General features: G+C 37.3%; 1 protein-coding gene across 5 annotated transcripts in view; it reads right to left on the bottom strand.

The window, feature by feature from the left end:
* NEXN (nexilin F-actin binding protein) overlaps positions 1-16,971 on the bottom strand; it is a 33,704-nt gene that overhangs the window by 16,370 nt on the left and 363 nt on the right. Inside the window, exons 2-8 of one of the 5 annotated variants that reach the window (XM_067530696.1) lie at positions 6,014-6,095; positions 4,041-4,232; positions 3,753-3,834; positions 3,520-3,668; positions 2,049-2,090; positions 358-552; positions 99-278 (exon numbers count right to left, since the gene is read on the bottom strand). In XM_067530696.1, the coding sequence (XP_067386797.1) occupies positions 99-278; positions 358-552; positions 2,049-2,090; positions 3,520-3,668; positions 3,753-3,834; positions 4,041-4,232; positions 6,014-6,040 (867 nt within the window). In that variant the 5' untranslated portion in view covers positions 6,041-6,095. Of the gene's footprint in view, positions 1-98; positions 279-357; positions 553-2,048; positions 2,091-3,519; positions 3,669-3,752; positions 3,835-4,040; positions 4,233-6,013; positions 8,512-16,971 lie in introns of those variants that run through there. The other 4 variants (XM_067530697.1, XM_067530701.1, XM_067530702.1 and 1 more) reach the window with 4 other exon arrangements.

The raw sequence follows: 16,971 nt of genomic DNA, 5'->3' as shown, positions 1-16,971 counted from the left end.
TTGAAACAATGCAGGTATAAAAAAGAAAAATGTGAAGGAATGTAGTGAATTTTTACACAAACAAGTATCCATAACTATAAATTAATGCATCTATTTACCATTTGTTGTCTAGCTTCTTCAAAGGCACGTTTTTCCTCTTCCAAACGTTGTCTTGCCTCTTCCTCTGCTTGCTTTTTTTGATTTTCTTGTCTTTGTCTTTCCAGTTCTTCAAAAGTTAATTTCAGTTTCCCAGGAGAAAGAGGTTCGTTTATTTCACTGCCTTCATTTTCATCTTCACCCTACATAACAAAAATGAAGGTTAAATACAGTTTAAATATCAAACCTGTGTTTCCCAAGTATTTCTTCTGAAGTGTTTACCATGACAAATGAAAGACACTTGGCTTCCTGGAGGGATTGTTTTTGTTCCTCATATCTTATCCTCTTTTCTTCTTGCTTTCTTTTTTCTTCTTGTTCTCTCTCATTTCCTACTTCTTCAAAATTTATTTTCATCTTTCCAGGTGTTTTGTTAGGCTTGACAGGCACTACTGTCACAAGAAGCGAATCATCACCTTCCTGTTAATAATAAATTTGTTTCCATAAATATTGATTTTTGGAGTAGTCTTTTCACATGCAGCTGCCATTGTTACCTGTGCTTCTCAAAATTCCTAACAGAACCATTAAAGTTATACTGAAACCAAAAGTAGGGACCAGAGCAAAGCTCATCTTCCAGTGCTACTGACAGCCATTAGTTTTCTTCTGACAACAGAAGATCAAGAGAATTCAATTTTAAATTGAAATGTGACTGATAGCAAACATTCATACAACTTGTACAGTATTTTCACAGACAGTTGAATTTATCTACAACTATTCATGGTTGTTTGGAAAACAGCTGCTGAAATTTTGCAGACATAAGTTCAAATGCACCTGAGTTTTAAGGTGTTATGCACTATGCAAAGGATACACTCTATTGGAAACAAGGCAGTAAGGAATTTACTTTCATTCTCTCTCTCCCTGTCTCTCCAGCAACAACTATGTGGCTTTAAAATAGCATGTGAAGTAACTGCAAGTCCCTCCAGTCTAGCTTGGGCCGACATCTGGGATCTATTATGTGTCCAATTTCCATGATATCTAGGACTGAGTCCTTAGTAATTTTTATAAGTGACAAGTTGTGCAACATTTCAAAGTGTCTAATTACAGCAACAGTGACAGCTCAAACATTTACTGACTTTTTGTTTTTAAAATTTATTGCTGCCTCAAATGGATTTGAGGTATTGTCCAATATAAATTAATGTGCTAAAATACTCTTCTGCAATGTAGTGTTACACAAAATATTACCATTTTTGTCTAGTAATTTAGATCCAAAATTTAGATTTTATTTACAAAAGACAACTTCAGTAGAAGTGTGATCATTACACTGCATTTTGATATGTTACTGAAAAATGGGTTTTTGGTGTCTAGCTATTTTTAAATTAAATATCCTCTTACAATGCTGGAATCTCATAGACAACCACATTGTGCTAGCACATGTAAACCAGTGTGTTAAATTGACCAAAGAAGCCAGTCTAGTTACACTTTCCAAGCTGAAGTGCAATAAGTAAACCAAAACATTGTTAAAAAGATTATAAACATTCATTCTTTTAAAACAAATCTAAAAATCTTTGTGTATTATAACTTGACATTATCCCTGTTTAATTTCTAGATAAACAAAGGCAAAGAGCTTTTAAGGTTAGATTTTCAGAGCCCTGAGTGCATTAAGAGACCCACATCCTATGAGCATCAGAACCCTTTACATGGCTTTCAAAATGTAAGCCTTATTTTTTTTATTCTGACTTCCATGGTTGGTAAATCATTCACCTTTAAACTTACTTTAAAGCTAGAATAAGTTGGCCTCATATAGATATATAGTCACAAAATATAATGCCAAAAGGTTTTCTCAAGCTTTTTAGCCTTGTTACAAAATATCAGTGAATAATTAAATGTATCCTTTATTTACCCAGCCCCTATTAAAATAATAAAGTAGTGAATAAAAGTTAAGTGAATGTGTCTTTGGAAAAAAAAAGTCCAATTACCTCTGATGCTGATTCAGTTCCTGTATTGTTTATGTCCTCAATCTATTAAATAAGAATTTCACATAATGATGTTACTTTTGCTCTCTTTGCCTTAGGTTTTTAAACAAAAAACGGAAAATTAACTTGTGCATCAGTGATATGTACAGTATGTTGCATTTAAATTTATGGATTTGGGGGGAGGGGAAGGAGATGAGAGGGATACCATTCTGAATACTTTTTGATAGCTATATGAGTTTAACCAACATTAAATTATAATGTCTAGGTTGTATGTCATGTTTTAACCTATAGCAGTATTCATGTTGGAACAGTTCTTGGGGCTTATTAGATAGAGGCTTACTTTTCTAGCTATCCAATCCTGGAAACACAATTAAAATCCTGGATATAGCATAGTAATCTATTACAGCATTTGAAATTATTTAGCTTCTTAGTGAAAAACTGGTAAACGCAGTGTAGATAAAGATTTGTTTACACATGCATTCCATAACTGTGTAAGAGAAGCCAACGGAAATCTGTCCTCTAATTTCGTATCAAAGTAACCTCATAGCTCCCTGGAGATTCAGCCTTGTGAGAGAGCCCTCTTTCCTATATTTGTTCCATATTTTTGACATTAGTGTCTATATATATTTTATTTACTGTCTGTAATGAGTATAACTTCCTTCCTGAGTACAAATTTACATACTGTAGTCCTGCCTTTCAAAGTAAATAAACTCTAGAACAGGTACTGAAAGATTACGGGGTGAACTTTCAGCAGAATGCACACAACTTAATGTTACTCCCAGTAGGAGATGAGTAGCTAAATCTTTGTTGGATATTTATCCCTAATAAAAGTTCTTTTTCCTCTTCTGTGTGGAGGAAAAAGATTAAATGCTAATATTTTTGGTTAAGCAAGCCATTTGTTCATGGCCTTGGATTACGACATTTAGACTCTTACTCGGACTTACTTCAGTGAGAGAACTACAGAAGGAAGGAGGAATGGACACACTTCAATTCAGAGTTCAATTTGTCTATAACTCTGCTTCTTATCAACACCTATTTTCAGTAATAAACGTATGAGCAGAAATCAGCATTTTTTTGTCTAAAATGGATGTGTGTAATAGCAAATGACTAAATGTATTTAAAACAACTTAAGCTTGAATCACTTCTAGGCACATGAAAGCAGAATCCATATTTGTTTGGTTGACCCCTATCCCATTTTCTGTCCATCTTTTTGATCAATGCCTGGCTTCAGCTATAAATCAAACTAGATGTTTAAGAAGACTGATAACCTACTAATTGGTGAGTCACACCTCCTCTCCGCACACCCCAAAATCTCCACCACCACACCTGTCATCTCCCTCCTAGGTTGCAATCTATTCACCTACTCTCAAGAAATCCTCAAATCCTCCTGCTGAACTCCAAGTCAACATTTTTTATTTTGTATAATTTTTTTCTATTTGATATATACTTAGTAGTTGGAACAATATAAATATACCTCCTGGGCTTTTTTGGCGAGTTCTCTTTGAATTTTCCTTTTCTCAATCATATCTTGTTCAATTCTGCGCTTTCTTTCCTCTTCCATTCTTTTTCTTTCTTCTTCTTGTCTCTGCTTCTCCATTTCTGCAAATTTGCCTTTAACAGTTCCTATGAATGTGAAATACAAAACTCAGTATTTTGATCTAATTTTCAACTGTCAAGTTACATGGACTTTTAAACTGAGTCTCTTACCTGTCAGCTTTGGAACATATGCTTTTTCTATTTTAGAAGACTTTGTTTCTTCTTCTTCATCAGAAGCAAGCAGTTCTTTCATCTAGTTGATTAAAAGGAGAAACTAGAATTGAATTGTCTTTAAGCGTTAGACAAAAGTCCAATATCATAAAAAGGTTCAAAAATAGTTTACCAGTTCTCGAATCCACTTATTTGAATTACAATGAAAAGTTTAAAAAAAATTTTAAGAATCATCAATAGTGAATATTAGAATAAAAATAAATGAAAAATATTTGCAAAGAAAATAACCTCCTGCTTTCTCCTGTTCCATTCTCTCTCTCTAACATATTGTTCTTTTCTTCTTTGCTTTTCATCTCTAGATCTCCTTTGATTTCTTTCTTCCCTTGCTTTCTGCATAGCTTCAAATTTATTCTTTACATCACCCTTGTGAAGTTTGGGCACATAGGACTTTTGGACAGGTTTAGATGAAGAAAGCAGAATCTTTGTGAAGATAAGAAGTGAAGATAAGGAAAAGAAAGTTGAAACAGATGGAGAGAAATTGTAAAGTAGATGGATTAGACAGAATGAGATTTATTGAAGCAAAATATGTAATCATGATTTTTGTGCCACTGGTTACTGTCTCCCAAGCATCTTAGCTATACTTCACCATTTTTTTTAAAGTAATGAAGTAGCAATAAATACTAAGGGATGAACTGAGTTTTGTTGGACTTAAGCTGTATGAATCCCATTAATCTTTAATGGAGGTCTATGTAGTTAAACCCTGAATTTTGAGAATGTACCCTTATAACATATATGGAATTTCAAAGATATATACATCTCTATATTGTTGCATTACAATACATACACTCACACTGAAAACAAAAGTCTATATATTTGACTCTGCCCCTAAAAGCAAGATTGTGATTTAGATTTCAGGTCTGTGCGAAAGACATAGCATCACAGTGACTAATTATGCTTAGGTTTTATGTAACATGGGTGTTTTACACCATACACTGTTGAATCTTTTCACATGGTAGCATTTTAAAAGAAAAAAATATGTAATTCTTCCTTTAAAAACTTAAGCACATCAACAAGACTGAATTCCTTAAATATCGGGAGTGACCCAGCAATCCAGTGGCAACACATGATAGTTGAGGTTCCAAGCTCCCTGGGCCAACAGAGATATATATATGGCTGAAGAATTCTAAATGGATGTTTCTACGCTAACTGTTTCTTAATCTGTATGCTTCTGCTGGCTCCAGTTAGTACACTATACCCACATCTTGCAGATATTTGAGTGTTCTGTCTCCTTTTAACTTTACTGCTAGCAAAGTATGGATGCATCAGCTGAAATACTGACTGAAAACATTGTTTTATATGCTTCCCATTTCAGTACTACATCATAAAATGTTAGTTATACTAGTTTTAACTCCTGTCTTCACTAGGATGCTAAATCAAATCTTTTGAGTAACTTATTACTAACACTTTTTAAAGATACTAAAATATTTTAAACCATCTTGAATCAAGAATGGTATAGATAAAGTGAATAAGGAAGTGTTGTTTACCCTTACACATGGCCCAGGTGTCACCCATTTAATAGGCAGCAGGTTTAAAACAAGCATAAGGAAGTAATTCTTCACACAATAGAGTGTTAACTTGTGGAACTCATTGCTAAGGGATGTTATGAAGGCCAGAAGTATTACTGGGTTCAAAAAAGAATTAGATCTGTTCATGTAGGATAGGTCCAGTAATGGCTATTAGCCAAAATGGTCAGGGATGCAACCGCATGTTCTTGATGTCCTTAAATCTCTGATTGCTAGAACTTGGGACAAGATGACAGGATGCATCACTCAATAAATTGCCCTATTCTGTGCACTCCATCTGAAGCATCTGGCACCAGTCACTGTTGGAAGACCTGATACTAGGGTAGATGGACCATTGGTCTGACCCAGTATGGCCATTATCTTATCTTCCCCTCCCCCTTTTTTTCCTGTCGTCTGAATTTTCAATGTTATGTTTTCTATTTTGTGATTCTCACTTCAGACATCCACTTCCAGACTTTCAGAAAATCTAATATTTAATGTATTCTAGTTTTTCTATAATAAGAACCCCCTTCACATAAATATAACCTTCCTTTCCTTAAACTCTCCTTTTCCTTGAGCTTGTTATACCACTATCAGTTTGCTGCTTACCAGCCAGAATTACAGCATCAATACTTGTCTTTTGTCAGCATTACTTGTAAGTTACTACAGCACTTTGATTATTTTAAACTTGATACTTACCTCAGTCTTCTGTACAATGTCATTCATGGTTTGTTGTTCTGTGATGTGGAGCCTGATATGTTTGATCTGTTTCTATTTTTACCTGTAAGAAATCGCTACAGATTTATTACCAGCTTAGGAAGACTCACTCTTTAGCTGAAATTTCTACTACCTTTGTAGAAAAACGTTAGTCCAAATTTAAACTCGGTGCTCCACAACTTAATTTGGCCCTCTTGAGTGAAGTTATATGAATGTGTTCTGAGCATGCAATGGTATGGAAATACATAAGCTACAATTCACTATTTGAACTTCAATTGTTACAGATTCACTTACATAAATTATCACCATATTTATCTTATATTTGATAGTTTGTATTATTAATAATGGTATATATTACCATCTCTAATGGGCAGTTTCAATATTTAGGGCGCTAGCCTGAGATTCAAGACACTTTGGTTTAATTCCCTGCTCTGGCATAGACTTCCTATGTGACGCTAGGCAAGTCACTTCAGCCTAGATCTTTCAAAGATATCTAGGTGCCAAACTCTCACTGGTTTCAATGGAAGTTAGATGCCTAAGTAACTTGGAGGATCTGGGCCTATCTGTGTGCATCACAGTTATGAGGATAAAGACAGTGAGGTGCTTAGCTACTACAGTGATGAGGAACATAGTACCTTAGGAAGATACAGCACTATATGAGCTGTGCGCTAAGACCTTGAAAACATTTTCAAGATGACAGCATTTCATATCTTAAAACATGCTTTATTCCTATGTTACACCACGCAGATTGTGAATTAGCTCAAATGAACAAAATGAAAATAATACATTACAAAATGTGCTTACCTCACTTATTCTGACAATTTAATCATTATTGGTAGCATACAGGTAAATGTACAATACTGTATAATAGGAAAATAATGAGGTTCCTCAAGTGAAACACACAGGAGCTAGGACCAAGGCTTGCCAAGTTAACAACCTTCATCTTTAGCATTTGCGACCCCTGGAGATCAGTACAGACCTTGACCCAGACACCTACGGAGTCTCACGCCAGATCAGTTTTTCCACACAAGCTTTCTACAATAACAAAGGTGAAGCAGTCCAGCATGGTTATTTCTGAAATAGTCAGTGAGGCTTAAGAAGCAGACAAAAATGAAAGGAGTACAGTGATGTTATGTGTAAGGTGCCTAATGCCTAAGGTAAGTGCACTGAAAAAGTATAGATATTTGGAGGAAAGACTGTCTCTATGCCCTTTCAATTACTGACTTCTCTTCTGATATTGCCAGCAAGGGTGCTAGCTGTAATAGTGGTTCCAGGGACATGAATAAGTATCCATTAGGAATGGGACTGAGACCACTACCTTTATTCCACAGAGCCCACTGCACAGCTGTTTGGTAATGAAGAAAAGTATGTACCAATCTGGTCAATGATCTAGATATAAAAGACTATACCCCACTACCATGCTAACAAATGATAGCATTATTATATAGTGTGCACATAATTGTAACCTGTAATTGCTGACCACAGCAATTATACTCATCAACATGAGGAAAAAAACCCACAAGACTGTTCCATGGTAGATCTTCAGCTAGAAGGTTTTTTTCTTTGCAACAGAAAGCTTTGTTATATGAAGCTTTGTTATTAAAGTGCAAGCTGACATCTGTGCACTCTTTGCTAGTATGAAGAGCCATACTAGTTAATATAAGCAGAGATAAAAAAAACCTCAGGAGCAACCAAAATGATCTAATGCTAAAGATAGAATAAGTGCAATGCCAGTAAGAGGCATGACCAAAAATGGTGGTGTTCCCTAATCTAGAGGTCAAACTAAGTGGTTTATGAATGACCTAATTGTGATTACATGTGGTATAATAAAAGTTAAGTTCAATAAGTCTTGCTCAGTTTTATTCAAACCTACATTAAGTATTTGAACTGGTGTTTTGCCATTAAGTGCTCCTATCTATAACAGTGTTGTCACATTCTGTAAAACTAATGTGTGTGTGTGCGCCAACTGTGCTTTGTTCATGCTTGGTCATTTCTGAGGACTACCTTCCATACATATTCATTTTCTGCACCAACGTCTTCAACTATAGAGTTTTCAAATAATACTACCTTTCCAGCAAAAACTTAGATATCTCTAGGAAGGGGTAAACATTGCTTTAAAACTTTGTATGTTTAAGCTATAGCCAGAAGTAAGGAATTCACAGGAAAATACTTTATCTCCTGGAGCTGCATTAGGCCTTGTGGATAGCCACATAATACTCATCACTGCATAGTACAGTTTGATGTTTTCTTAAACCACGTGAAATGTAACATCTCTCGCTTTTCAATGTAACAGTTTATAAAATAAGCCCTCAGTCCTGCAACAAATTCCACGTGAACACGGGGGTCTGCCTATGCTTAGCTCATTACTGGATTAGGGCCTTAAGCCGCTCTTCATAAAACGGTTATAATTTGCTACATAATTTTTTTTAAAAACCCACTTAGTCTGTATTTTAGCTTTTTTGCAAAACTTGTAAGTGGTCATTTGTCAGGTACGTTAGACCTAAATTTAGAATTGTTTAAAAATAATAAAACTACTAATAATACTAACGAACACTTTCAGGTAACTTAATATAATTAATGAAAATAGTTTTATGAATGTAAATGTTTAGATGCAGTATTTATAAGCAACAAAACACTGCAATGCTATTAAAGAGAAGCAGAATGTCAACCTGACTAATATATTTTCATTGCCCAAAATGACTGAAATGCAAAAAGCAAAACAATTTCTACAACAATCTAAATTTAGATGTTTTAAGTTGTTTTTAGTAATGAAGATGGTATTAGGAAGACAGGCACTTGAATGTTAAAACAGGTGGTTTTCAGGTGACCAGTGTTCCTTCTCAGCTCTTGATGACAATGACACAAATATATTCCTTATAATGATCAACACTTTAAAATCAATGGAAATAAGACTTTTAATTAATATAACTAAGATCTAGTAAAACAGGCTGTAAGCTCCCTACTCATCTCTAAAGTCTTTACTCATGAATGAATTATTTTAATAATGAATGTGGATCTTTATGACTTGATAAAGTAGTAACCACTAAATTAAGGTCATTTTCAATATGAAGCATTTAAAAGTTATCCCAGAATCAGAAATGCCTACTGGTGTTCCTATAGTTAGACTAATATGAAATTCTGATCTGCTAAGGGATGGTCTTGTAGACCACAGTAGTTACAACAGCAAGAAACAACACTTTGAGAGAGTAATTAGGCTCCTGATTCTGCTACAAGAAAAAATTCCCACCAATTTCAGTAAGAGTGTTGGGTACATATCCTCTGACAGGATCAGGTCCTCTGACAAATCCAAAACATAACCAATTTTAAACCAAAGATTTATTATCAGTTTTCCCACATGAAAGCTGACACATTAATAGCACCAAGTACCCTACTCATGGACTGATAAAGGGCAGGAGCATGAGTCTGTCAGTGTTATTTGAATTGTGGAATAAAAACATGAGTGCTCAAATCAGCTTAGTTTCCATTTGGACTGCCTGTCTGTAAGTTGGTGATTGCGTGCTCTAATTCGGTTGTGTCTAGAAATGCTCTACATGCTTTTTGCAAGCATTTTTGTGATATCTGAATTCCTGCAAACTTCAACAGGTGTCAGTTTACCATTTGAGTATGGTTTTTTTTAGGGTATATCATATGGTGTTTTGTTAATGTACTTAAGTGGCAACTGAATTAAGCATGGCCTGTTCTGCTTGATAAAAGCCATTTTTCCTTGATGGCCAAAATCCACCTGGAAAAGTAAGGGGGAAAAAATTACCACATTTCACCCAAGCCCCACAACCCATTTCTGATTCTGGTAACTTCTGAACTACCACATTCATGTGTTACGTTTAAAAAATAAATAAATTCAGCTCAATCAGTTTTACTGCATGCATTCAACATAAATCATAAGAAAATTCACAAATTGGCACAACTATTCAATATTTGTTTACCTTTGCCCTACAAAATCTTTGGGCATCAGAGGGACCCTTCACTGTACTCTGAAAGTCACCACTCCAGGTTATGGAGGAAGGAAGTTCCAAAGATGATGACTCTCAGGGAACTACTTCCCTGTCAGCTGACGTACTTAACTTGCATTACTGCAATATACTCTACATGTGACTTTACCTTCAGATCATCTGGAAATTGCAGCTAGTATAGAATGTGACTGCTTATTATATAGATTTCACCATAGATAGCACATTACACTTATGGGCCACCATCAGCACCGTTTGAGGTTTTCAACTTTTTTAAAATGCTTTTAAATTTGGGTCTTGCATATGTTCAAGACTAACTCTGTTACTGTGAGAGTCTGACAGTTGCAATTAGCTGAACCCCTCAAATTCAAATTGACAAAGGCATGGCTGACTATCATGAGGTCCACATTCAGAAAGTCTGCAATCTTCTTACTAAGAACAAATGCTGGAAAAACACTCTTGGCAACTACTACTACCTGACCGTCCAGCAGCAGATGCAGATCCAACAAGACTCCACGTTATGAGTCTTAAAAATGGCAGGCAAATTTTTTTAAGTGGCAACACTGATGTGTGTGCCATTTCTTCTGGTTGCTTCCCCATCCTATAAGCATCACTTTATTTTTAATCTAATTGGACACATAGCTAGATGGCTCTAACCCAATTACCTTTTGATGCTGGGAAAATCATTCTATTCCACCGTCTATGTCAGAAGATATGGAGATATAAAGCAGCACATCTGTTGCATGCTAAATACACTTCAGCCCACAGTTGCACTCCTAATGACATCCTATATACCTTAAACAGGAATAGTGACAGAACTGAATGCTGTAGGATGCCTGAGAGAGCATTTGTCTGATACTATCCTCTAGGATCTTTCAGAAAGAAAGGAACTGAGCTACTTCCTCACCATTTCAAAGTGGGATAGATCAAAGCACACTACAGAACTTTTCATGTGCAGCAACAGATTCCACGCAGACTCTCTCTGTGTGACAATCTAATCCAAGGTAGATTTACACCCCAATTTGCTGCATACTGTTTATATAAACAAGTCCTTTATATGTCTTTGCTTGGATCTATACACGTCAGCTGCCCCTCATAAGCAACAGTATTAGATGAAGGATCCTTTAGATTGATTCTTTCCTAGCGATAAGACTAAACAGCACAGTCTCTCTACTGTGCTTCTTCTAAATCAGAGGGCATTTTGCTATCAGTGTCTTCGCTAATTCCCTTGGTTGGGGGAACTATTACTGCTTCTAAAAGTCTCACAGTTATATATCCCAGTTTTGGAAGAGAGACTGAGTGTCCTAGTGAGAGCAAGTCCTGGTAACAGAAGCAAAGATTACTCTCTGGGGCGGCAGAGGCCTACTATATATCAGCCACGTGTATTTCCACCCCTCTTACTAAGTGTTGTGTCTTTATTGTATACTTGGTTTTGCATAACAATCCTATCTCAGCTTCTCAGGGAAAGTTTCTGTCCCTGAGATCAGAGCACAGCTCCAACTTTTTTTATACATATTTTTGGTTATCGGAGCCCTCCCATACAGGTATCCTTCTGTAGTGATCAGATAATTGGAAGGACAAACCTGAATATGATGGAAAAATAAATTTGTTACTTGATTATTTTGCTTCTTGCACTAGTCAGTCTAGCCATCTCATCTCACTTCCTCTCTGATATACATCTAAAGTTACATTTCAGTCTTACGTTGGGTAAAGATACATCTCAGGAAATATTAATCTAATGTTTTAATACTGTTAATCAAAGTTCTTAGACTATGTTTAGTATTTATAAGCAGTCTAGGTTGGGGTTTTCCCAGGAGGGTAAGCCAAAATTCTAACCTGTGATTGACATGTCTGGTCTGACCCCATGGGCTGCAGAGCAGAGGAAACCCCATTATTAAAATAGCTTCTCTGCATAGAATGGAGAAGATTATCATTCAATAGACTAAAATGAAAAATCTCAACTATAGTGGTATATTAATACACAAAAAAACAGTAACACATGTAAAACTAGGAAATGGGTTAGGCAACGTTATTGGTTTAGCAGCTATGGAAAAATATCTGAACCTGTGCAAGATTGTTTAAAAAACACAACTTACTTATCTTACTGGTTCTAAGGGGGGGGGGGGGAATGACCAGCTATGTGATATGTCTTTATCTGCTATAATTGTATTACTTCTCTCTCTCACATACACACAAAAATCACTATTATTTAAATAAATACAGAAAGCTGTTACAAGACGGAAAAACTTTGATACTTTCTTTTCAACGCTTAAGCCCAAAGGTCTACCTGTTTAAACTTAATGTATCCCCACTTATGTAAGAGTTACACTGCCTTTTAAATGAACAAAGGCTGTTGCATAGCCTTCATCAAATAAAGTTAGTCTAGATTTTTTTTTTTAAATATGGTTTATTATGGATGGAAATCCTAAAGCAGATTAACTGTCCTTATTTCCTATTTTGAAGTAATTTAAATATATTAGTTTGAAACAATTAAAGCATATGTTTATCAATTGACTAATGAACATTCTCATATAGATGAGACAGATGGAGAAGACTTATTTGGTGACCTAGTCCACCTCTACTTTACCGCTAAATAAAATGCTACTTTTTGCAGATACAGGAACAGAAAGCCAGGCTGAAAACAATGTGCTGTATCTAGTTCCTCAGTAACTCCTCTTTCCAATAGGCTCACCTACTGTTTTACTGGCAACTGAGTTATAAATAAATATATTCACAGCATAGTCTTATGTTTACCATCTGTCTCCTTTTGATGACCCACTCACAGATAAGGTTGTTTAATAATAGGAAATGCTCTTTTGAGACTTGGGAAATGTATTACTTGTGGTCCAGGCTCCTAGTGATAGGAGAGCACAGTTGTCCTTGTTAACATATTTAATAAAAAACTGAGTTTAATAAAGCTGGGAAGAGGACAAAGGACAGGAGCATTCCCCCTGCTCATTGTTCATCACTTGAGCCCTGCTTATGCCATGACTATAACTTTCTAAAACCATCTTTTAAAATATAGCACGATAAGGCCTAGTTTGAAACTCCCCCTAGCCTCTGCACAAGGCAGAGACTGAAATCATCATTCTTTGGGGCAAACCCTCAGCTGATGTAAATTCTTATTGCTCCACTGATGTCAATGGAGCTATGACACTTTATACCAATGTTTCTCAACGACCAGCCCTTGGACCGGCACCGGTCCCTCACACCCTCCCTGACACAATTTGACACAATTTAAGAAGGTAGTAAGCTGGTCCCTGGCATCATAAAGGTTGAGAAACACTGCTTTATATCATCTTAGAATCTTCCTGCAGCGCCTTATTCTGCATTCATTCACTACAAAACCAGCTCACATTTCTTGCATATTTTACATGAAAGAAACTATTTTCCCCAAAAATTACATGAAATTGATGTGCATGTCCAGAATATCAACCAATAACAGAGGCTCCCCCTGAACAGAGATGATATTCATAGTCTCCTTTTCCCAAACGTTGAAACTTTAAAAATCCAGTTTTATAAACTGAAGCGGTTCACATTACAGCTCAATTAGATGCATGACTCTACATTACAGCTAAAGTATACTAGAGTGGAATTTTAGCATATACTATTATGGTAAATCAGATTATTGTAAATGCTTTGCTTATACAAATAGCCATTTCTAAGAAGGAACATTATCATAGTATCTCAATGATATGTGCGAACTTAAGATAACCCTTTCTATATGAGAGCTACCTCCTTGTTCCCACCAGGGATGGTGGCTTCAGAGAATGGGGAACTATCTTAAGGCCTATATTCCCAGAGAAATGTATGGGGGAGGATCTGCTATGTTACTGAGAGAAGGCCTACTTTGGGTAATCTTATACTGGGCCTTATATATAGCAAGACTCTGACTCATCCTAATTTCTGATGGCAGCAAATTTCTTTGAGTGAGAAAGCAACGTGCTCAGCCCTAAACTGCAGCAGAATAGAAAAGTAGATGTGATGGAGATAGTTTGACTATCTGATTCAATGTTTTAAAGATAAAACTAGGAGTTTGAAATGCAAAATCATATATGACATGGATCCAGGGTAGAGTGTGGAATACTACTGTGATTTGCCTTCAGTGGTTTGCCCTTCCTGGAAAGTAGGACACTACTTGGTGAACTAGCTACAGCTTCTGAACAAATCTCAAGGTCAAGTCCAGACAGAACACAGTGCAGTAGTCTAGGATGGAAGTGATAAATGGATAGATCACCATAGTTACATCTGCATTGGAAAGGAGAGAATGAAGTCTCCTGGCTCAGTGAAGATAGAAGGCATTTCTGGGGGCTGCATCTGTTGGATAGTGCAGGAGCAGAGCTGATGCCAGTAGGACTGAGACACTGCATAACGCTATTATCACGGGCATGGCTGAAGCCCTCTATTTAAGTCGAGGTCATAGCTTCTACTTCCTTGAAATGCTTTCCTCTGCCTCTCACCATCACTTCAGTCTTCCTAGACTGACCCTTCTTTTTTTCTCCCATCTAGGTTCCAATTTACTTCAGACACTGAAACAGCTGGGAAATGGCATTGTCTCTTGATCAGCAAGAGATCTTTAGAGATGAATTTAAGAAGGATAGGCTATTGTGGCTTCTTCAATTGAAGAAAATATTCCCTCACAGGAAGTGTTCAAAGAATTGCTATTATAGAAAACATTTATAGGAGACTATCTTAAACTTTATGGGTTCAGTACATATCTCCATCTACTTGTACATTTTCAGAATATAAATGATCAATTACTCATTGGTCAAATCTTCAAAATACTTCTACCTTTTATCAATAATATTTCTCACAAATATATATTTATTCAATTAGCAAAAGGGATCTCTTACCATTAAAAGAAATGTCAGAACAAATTACATCTATAAAATACACTCAAACATAAAATTCAATTACAACTAAAATAAATACATGACATTTTGACAATGATAGCTTGAGAATGCAAAATGTACTCATAAAACGTTTCATTTTCAGATTACTTTTATTAAAGTCAAGCAGACAAAACTATAATTACATCTATTTTATCTGAAAACAGATAACATCAGAGATTGCACCACTTGGAAGCAATTGATAGAAACATTTTTGGATGAGAACAGAGAAGAGGGAGGAATTTGTCATCCTTATTGAGCTCAAACTACTGAGAGAAACACTGAGGAAATGGCTTGCACATTCACATATCTACTAAACAGAGAAAGTATTTTTAAACAACTCAGTCAAAATGACATAATTTTAGCAAAAAAACCGGCTTAAATTATTGATTCCATTCGTATTTTTTTCCTGGACTCCTTTTATAAAGGCAAATACCATAAACTAAAAACTTTGAAATACTATAGAATTAATACTAATACAGCTCATTTAAATTTACTATAAATGCCCCACCACTTCACATTGGCCTAGATCACAATTTTATTAAACTGGTATTTGAATATTTTTTTGTTAAATGCAATATGCCTGTTTTTGCGACAGGCCAATAAGTTACAATGTCTGCTGTCCTAAATTGCGTCACAGTTTTAATGAATAAAGATAATTTTGGTGTATCTGTCTCACTCATCATTGTTTCCAGTCAGGCCCTCCTGATTCTTCATTTGTCTGTCATAAGTTATTTTGCTATTAATCACAAACGCCTTCTTCACTGGCCAACTCTTTCCCCACATCCATTATTCCTTGTTATCTTTAAAAATTTAGTTAAGTAAAATACCTAGACAGCAATTGTTTCTGTTTATAAAGCGTAGAGAAGAGGACCTGTGGCTAAGACAGTGCTTTATTGGTGCACATTAGCAAAGCCTTTTTTTGCTATGAGGTAAGTAATGTCCTCCAAAAGTGCCTTTTATTAAATGTAGTGAAAGTGAAGCACGCAGCAATGACTAAAATTATAAAAATAAGCAAATGAGTGCAGTGCTGGTTTCCTGAGCTGGGTTCAGGGATATAGGCTGATGACAGCTCTTCCACCCCCTCACCCAGTGACTCTGTCACCACTATCCCTGGCACTATTTTTAGCTCAGCATTTTATTTCCAGTGGATATCTGCTTAGTCTCTGATCAGTTCTACACCTGCAGGTGGCTGCAGGGTTAAGAGGTTTCCTTTTCACTATACATTGACATCTGGGGGGGAGGAGGTTAAGCCAAGCTATTCCCCAGAAGTGGGTTAAATTATTGAAAGCAGGGTCGCCACACTCTGCTGTAGGGTGAGGAAACAGGGGCCGGTGGATAGGACATGCTCCTCACACCAGGAGCAGCTCATTTGTATTGTGACACAGTCCAGTCCCACTGACTGCTCAGCTCTGGGCCGTTCTAGCTGGCATCCCCAAAACACGGCTAGCGTGACACAGCCACAGCTCTCCCGCTGTCTAGTCGTGTGCGCGCGCTGATGGGAAGCCGAAATGGGTTCAAGGCATGGAGTTGGGGGGGCTGCCCCAATAAGATGACACAAATCGGACCAGGGGCTGACTCACAAGGAAGAGGAGTCTCACTTCATCGTTTCCCTGCGGCATGCAGTGACCCAGTCTCCTGGCCTGGGGGCTGTAATACTTTGGTCTCATTCAGGTGTCGGGTTTAGGGTGCGGGGGCTGGGGGTGCCCTGTGGTGTGCTGCAGTCAGGCTAGATGATGGGGTGGTGCCTGGTGGCCTTCAACTCCATGGGGCCCCGGCAGGCAGGGAAGTGCAAAGCCCAGGGTGCAAACCCGGGAGCCCCGTGATGAGTGCGGGAGAGGGGGAAGAGAGGAGCCCAGTTGGGGCCGCCTGCGGAGCGGGGAGCGGGGCAGGGTACCTGGCGGGAGGAGGAGGAGGGCGGGGGACGCGGAGCCAGGCTGGGCCCAGCGGCGGAGAGGAGAAGGGGGACGGGGCAGAAGAGGTGTGGGGCTGGGCACGGGTTGGGGCGGGGAGCAGGGAGCACTTGGGAGCACAGGGACAGCGGCGGGAGGAGTCGCAGAGCCGCGAAAGCCGGGCCGCGGAG

This window comes from Emydura macquarii, unplaced genomic scaffold, assembly GCF_026122565.2.
Source record: "Emydura macquarii macquarii isolate MOO-44397 ecotype Brisbane River unplaced genomic scaffold, CSIRO-AGI_Emac_v2 contig_3110, whole genome shotgun sequence".
NCBI classification, from domain to species: Eukaryota; Metazoa; Chordata; order Testudines; family Chelidae; genus Emydura; species Emydura macquarii.
This window is presented reverse-complemented; position numbering and strand designations above follow the sequence as displayed.